Source organism: Buceros rhinoceros, unplaced genomic scaffold (assembly GCF_000710305.1).
Source record: "Buceros rhinoceros silvestris isolate BGI_N320 unplaced genomic scaffold, ASM71030v1 scaffold3368, whole genome shotgun sequence".
Taxonomy (NCBI): domain Eukaryota; kingdom Metazoa; phylum Chordata; class Aves; order Bucerotiformes; family Bucerotidae; genus Buceros; species Buceros rhinoceros.
In genome coordinates, this window is record NW_010424958.1 from 49,417 (window position 1) to 56,097 (window position 6,681).

The 6,681-nt window shown below is 37.3% G+C and overlaps 1 protein-coding gene across 1 annotated transcript in view; it reads left to right on the forward strand.

The window, feature by feature from the left end:
• The window catches only part of KITLG (KIT ligand), a gene marked incomplete at its 5' end in the record, with an annotated part of 24,943 nt that extends 24,652 nt beyond the window's left edge, over positions 1 to 291 (forward strand). The window contains one exon of the mRNA XM_010140961.1: positions 252 to 291. Coding sequence (XP_010139263.1) covers positions 252 to 291 — 40 coding nt within the window. The remainder of the gene's footprint in view (positions 1 to 251) is intronic.
• Between the last annotated feature and the right edge of the window lie 6,390 nt (positions 292 to 6,681).

Below are 6,681 nucleotides of genomic sequence, written 5' to 3' on the forward strand. Positions count from 1 at the left end.
CAGCAGGAAATTTAAACAAGTTCTCCATTAGACATCTTCTTAAATATATGGCATATGTGGTTGTTGTTGGTTTTTTCTCCCTTCTCCCCAAGAAATTTGTATTATTCATCTACAACTAGGAAGACCTAATAGCAAGCATAAAAGGGAACCCAAAGTATTAGAATTTATTGTAATGTCCTGATAAACCCTTCCATCCTATTTCTGTGAAACACTAACATTGTAATAATAAAATACCTTATTTTTTTTTCCAGTATGTTGCAGCAAAAAGAAAAGGAACATCTACAAGTGTAGCTGTTGCTTTCTCTCCCTCAACACTGTTACTGATTTGTGTACTGGTAAGTTGTAACTTACCAGTTGAGAGTCTTATTATAGGCCTAATAACTTTTGGCTGTTGAATTATAAAGTGATTCAGAGCCTGTCTGGGGAAAAAAATAAAATAAAGCTTGTTCTTGGTAGGTTTTGTTTGAACCTAAGATCATTAGCAGCTAATGTAATTAATCCTGTGTCAATAATTTAGGCATTTAACTTTTAACCTGAATGTTACAAAATTTTCAGCATGAAGGCTGTTACAGAGAAATTTTCAGCTGTGTCTTACAGCTGTTTCAAAACCACGACCTAAAAACCACAATCCTTAAACTAGCAGGTGAGTGTAGAAGAGACCAAGTGGAGCTGAGCTTCTGTTATTTGTTGCTTACTCAGCACAGTTAGCAGTCTCTGTAGCCTTATTAGGTACATCATCCTTGCTTTAGTATGTAAGAGTGAGCATCAAAGGTGAGTGAGCCTTCTCGGTCCCAGCTGTGCTCTGCAGAACTCTTCATGTGTCTTGCTTTGTGTTGTGCTGAATTTAACCCACAGCATTTCTAGCAAGGGTCTGGAAGATTCAGACAGCACCGAATGCTTCATTTTACATCATAAGAGGAAAGAGCAATGCCAGAGTATAACAGGCAATCCAAGTTTTGCAGTTTATCCTATAGTGATCAGTCTCATGTGTATTCCAGAGTGTTCACTGTGATCAAGTTAGCTACAACTTGAGAGGTTTCCAGTCTCCTTAACCGCTTTGTTCTAACATCTGCTCACTGAAATGGCAAATCATCATTGCATTGGACAAGGCATTTGTTTTTTCCAAAGGCGTAAACTCAGCTTGGTATTGGCTTGTCCAGTTGACTTCAAAAGAAGGTTTGCTGCTAGAGATGGCCAGATACCAAATTGCACAAACAAGAGTCTGTAAAACCATGAGAGTTTTTTTTATCCCCACAGATTACATCAATCAGCTTTTGTAGGCAAATATGCTCTTAGACCAGGAAAGTAAATCTTATAACAATAATTTGTCTTTCAGAATAAAGGAATGTCTATGTAAGCATTGTTGAATTTATCTGTTTCCAAAATTATAGGAAAAAATGACTGTTATATGTCTGTGAAAAGCTCCACTGTTTAGTAACACAGAGATGAAAACTAATCAGCAAAATTACTATTTCTGTTTTTTCTTCAGGCAGGTAACAGTTCCATGTTCGCTTCATAAATGAAGCAGCTTTAAGCACATTCGTATTCCTTCTGGAGTGACAGACTGAGTCTGCATCTGTTGTTGCTGCCCATGACTCCATAGACGTGATATAGAAATGAGGACAATTTGTGTTTGTTACTGTGAAACCAACACTGAATTGAACAACGACAAGAAGAGTGTGCACTTAGCAGGACTGTATCTTATGTGAATACCTACCTTGTTTGGCATTTGGGGATTTTTAATTGCATTAATACTTGCAGCTGACTGGCGAACAAAGTCCATGTCCTGAACAAAAAGCATCTTTCAAATGCCTCCAACTGTGTGTAATCATTGAAAGTAATAAATACCTTTGCATCCTTAATTTAAGTTCTGTGTCCTCTACCTTACCTTGATGTCTTCAGATAGAGTTCTCTGAACTGACAGAAAATGCAGAAATGGACACAGATAACAAACTCTTCAATATTGTACATAAAATTTGAAAGTGAAGTCATGCCACGGACCCGTGCTCTATCCTGTTACTTACAAGGAGCTGTGTTTATGCCTGACAAAGGTCGTGTGTACAGCAGCATGTCTCTGTCAGGTGCTAGGTGGCTGCTTGCCCACCCCAGAAAGACTTCTTCAAGACTTCATCAGCGTTGGTGGTATCTGATCAGGAGAAGCAAATACTGGATGAAGACAAAGTGAACAAAAGGTGGCTGTACCTCATGGAGCTTCAAAGCATTAAAAGTAACTGCTGGGTATGTGAACACTGGTGAAACTTCCAACCACACCAAGGGAAGGGAAAGAAAAGAGTCTGAATTGCGTTCAAACATCAGAATAAAGACAAAACCATAAAAAGCATTTTAAATGCTGAAGATGAATGCCATTGATACCTTATCTTTAAATGCATAGCATAGAAAATCTGAAAGATGCTGAGAGTGTATTTAGCTTTTACTTACATCAGCTGTAATTAATGTTTGCATTGTGTTTTAAGTGATTAGTAAGCTTTAATACCCTGGCATTCTTCACTTTTAAAGTTCAATCTCTTGAAACAAAAGAGAAAGGCTTTGTTTCCCACTTCTCTTCTGCATCTCTTGCTGTTATATCATCCATGGAATCTCTGTAGAACTGATGTACAGACATGCATCTGTAAGTAAAATCCTAAAAATACCATGGTAAAAGTTACAAGTGTAGCTGTGCCTCTTTTCAACTTGGCTCTTTCCAGATAACGGGTATGAATTATTTATCTGTATTAGGGGTTTGTACTTCAGAAGGTAAAGGTGGCTTACTTCAGATGACAAACTGTAATCTCTTGTTAAAGTGACCAGGTCAGCAAGAGTCGTAGTTTAAGTAACTTGGAAACTTAAACCACCACTCTTCACATGCTTTGTGAAAAATTGGGGTTCTCTTTAAAGTATGTAGTTACTTAATTTTTTAAAGAATTCTCATGGAAATTTTAATCATCTACTGAATTTTCTGAGAACCATGCTTAAAAAGAGTATTATATACATATAATATATACTCGTGTGCGTGTGTGTGTGTGTCTTATTGGTAAAACTGATTCATCTTTCATACTTACCAAAAAGAAAAAACCTCAAAACCTTACTATGTTTGATGACAGATCTTATGTGTGTATGTAGCCACTCCACGTGGAATTTTGAACCTACTGAGATCAATGTTGAAACTTCTTGTGAATTCACTGATACAAGGATTTGGTCATGTGGAACTATTTTTTATTTATAGTAGGGTCTATTTGCACTTCCTGTGTATCAGAAAAGGGTCCTCAAGTCCTGCTCAGCTGGCATAAATTAGCAGTTTCATTAATGTTGAGAGAGATTTGGGGTTTGCATCATCTGAGGAACTTCTCTTAGACTAGATGAAAAGAAGCTTAGCGTGAGAATTAAGCCTTTATTTTTATTCAGAAGGTGCTGGAGCACTCACTACTTAATAAGAAATGAAGATTGCTCATAACTTCTAAAGCAAGTGCATTCCAAATTTTAGCTCTGCAAAAATCAAACAGAATTCCCCATCTGCAGCTCAGTCTCATTTGACATTGTGTAGCTCTTTACTTATGAGGCCCTCAGGCTTTGGGTTTCAAACTAAGAGTTATCCTGAAAGAATTGTCAGCATGACCTAATGGATGGGAAATTTGCACCTTAATGGTAACATGGATAATAACTGCATATTGTTTTTGACAGAGCAGAAATGTATCCACAGTCAATGGAGCAATTATCTTACGCATTTTACAAAAACCTTAAATAGTTCATGTTGCCATACAACACATTCTCAAAACAAGCTTATGCATTTGAAGTTTTAAGGTATTTTTCTTAGATTCAGCTGAACAAAAATCTTGTATTTATTAATGTTCATAAGAATGTTAGTTTTCCTAAATGCATTTTTTCCAAGAATGCTGCACATTGGTATACCCCAAATTATACTGTGGTATTCAAAATGTGTGATGTTTTTATGGTCTACTGTTCAATATTATAGAAAATGTCAGATGTAAATTGAAATATACTGCTGCAAAATGTTCACTTTCCAAGAGCAACATTTTAAAATAGTCACTTATAAATAATGCCAGATACTTCAGTCTCTGCCATGGAGTAAGGCAAATTTAAGGCTATATGAGAACAGAAAGAAAATCTGTGTATAAACATTCCAACTTAACATTACATTGTTCTTCAAATATGCACCAAAGTAGTATGACACATGGAATAACAGAACTGTTGTTGGAGCTCATGGTTTTCCTGTTCCCTGCAGCCCTTTTTGAGAGATCTGAACAAAACATTGGGTGTTCGCAATCATTTTGCATAGCAGAAGGACGCTCCTAGACATTTGTGGATACAGTGGATGGCATGACACTTTGGACATAGTGAAATTTTGAAAGATTACTGACTCGTGAGACATCTTTGAAATCGACAGAAATAAAATAAGTTACTGTTCAGTGGGATTAGGGATGACAGAAATAGTCATTTAGTCGCTTCTTCATCCAGACGTAAGCTGTTTAACTTCTGAAGAATGATCAGGTTTACAGTTTTCTTTTTGGGTAGACAGAGCCCATGCATTAACACAGTTAGAAAATTAATGCCTTTTCTCTTGACATGAAATTGGGAGAAGGTGAGTGTTGTATTTTTTATACAAAAGTCAACCAAATTTGTTTTTCAGATTATCTGTTGTTTTGTGAGAAACTAACATTTTTAGGTTTCCTTTGGAGTAGTTGAACTTTGCATGCAATTAATAGTGGCCTTGTGAGAATAAAAAGCAAATAGTGATATACTGAGTAACTCAATGTGGTACTTTAGATGTGTGTTTACTTGAATAAGTTAATGGTACTTACTTCATCGCAAGGTCATTTTATAAGTAAGCGTGTGAAATGTGCTATACTATGGAGTATGTGTACGACCTGCACATTTTTTTAGATTCTGATCTTCGCCAGCTCTGTTTTCTCTGTTGCTCTCTCTTTGTAACATGCTGAAACTGTTCAGTACACACAATACAACTATTAAATTGAAAAGCTAACTGTATATATAAAATACAGATATTTTGAGTTAGATTTACATTTAAGAATTATCCAACATTCTTCAATTCAGGAAACTGATTCATGTGTTAAATGCAGATCTACAGTAACGGTGACATGTTTCTATTATGTTATCAATTTGATGGAACGCAGAAACTTCAGACTCTTTAGTGATAGAGACACAGACGTTTGCTGGTTGATCATGGGCAAATTCATTTATTTCAATGTAAATGTCAGCACAGTCTTGCATAGTTACATTCTGACTGAAGGTAATCAACAAAGTTTATAAAATGTGATGTATGTATATATGTGTCCTCTTAAAGATGTTTTCCCAGATCCTTTTTTATACCAGTTCAAATTTGGAATTTACATTATATACATATACTTTATTGTTCTAAATAAAGATATTATGCACTGCCAAATAATTAGTATATTGCATTGTGTCAGTCCCATTTAAGACCCATTTTTCAGTCCTTTCATCTCCTGGAAGAATTTTCTGCTGGAATGTATGCTACTAGAAGCAGACTCCTACATAATACATTTCATTTCTTAAACATGCATTTTGAAGTCTTATGCCACCAAAGCGTATGTCCTTATTATCAGCTTTCAGTGCTTATCCATAGTGTAACTGTGATTATGAAAATTATTCCAACTTCAGAATCTCTAGCTCCTTAATAAACTTAAATTTGTTTGTGCCCTGCTTTAGGCATTTTTTCACATCCTTTTGTTTTTAGGCACATACTGGGATCTTAATTTAATTTACTGCTAAAAAGTCTGAATGTTGTTGATGCACTTTTGCAGTGTGGCATTTAACAATTCAAAAATTTATTACAAATAACAGGGTTATTCAGCTGAGACTAAAGCTTATACCGTAAGGATGGCATCCTTTCTTTCAGGTTTCGACCATTTATTGTGCCTTTTCAGTAAGAAGCCCAGGACAGGGGATGAGGTTGGGAGAATAAACTGAGCTGCTCAGGGAGTTCTGGCACCTCTCTGTTCCCGAGACAGAATGAAAGGACACCAGCATAAGAGGAAGAGATAAACTGGCTGAGGCTTTCAACGTGCCTTGGAGAGAGGTAAGGAAGAAGATGGAAAAAAGATGAGGTGAAGCTGCAGGAGGCAGATAATAGGGAGTTTACAAATAGTTTACAGACAACTGATGAGAGCAAGGTTAATGGGCATGGAGACAGAGAAACAGGATTTGGGGATGGCAGAATTTAGGACGTGGACAAGAATGAGAGCTGTGGCTGTTGGTCTGGACACAGTAAGAAATGCAGAGCTGACAGGCTTGAAGGGCATCAAGCAGTGGAGCTCTGCACTGATGGTGTACACTCCATGACCTGAGGACCAGCACTAGTGGCTCAGGTGTGACAGAGGTACAACGGGCATTTGGTTTAGGGCTAGGTGAGCACCACATAACTCAGAGGCTGGTGTCGTGGTTTAGGATTTCAGCTCCAGGGCAAGGGGGGCTGTTCCCTCCTTCTTTGGACACAAAAGGAGGTTTGTCACCTTTCGTTCTGGCATGGTTAGGTAGCGTGGGGAGAGGGGCTACAGGCCCCTGTAATGCATGTTGTGATGTGCAGCCCCTGGCTCAAATTTTGTGCCTGCCCCTGGCCCAAGCCATGTCAATCAACATCTCCACGAACACCACTATAAATAGGAAGGGGAAAATGCTTTTGGTTTT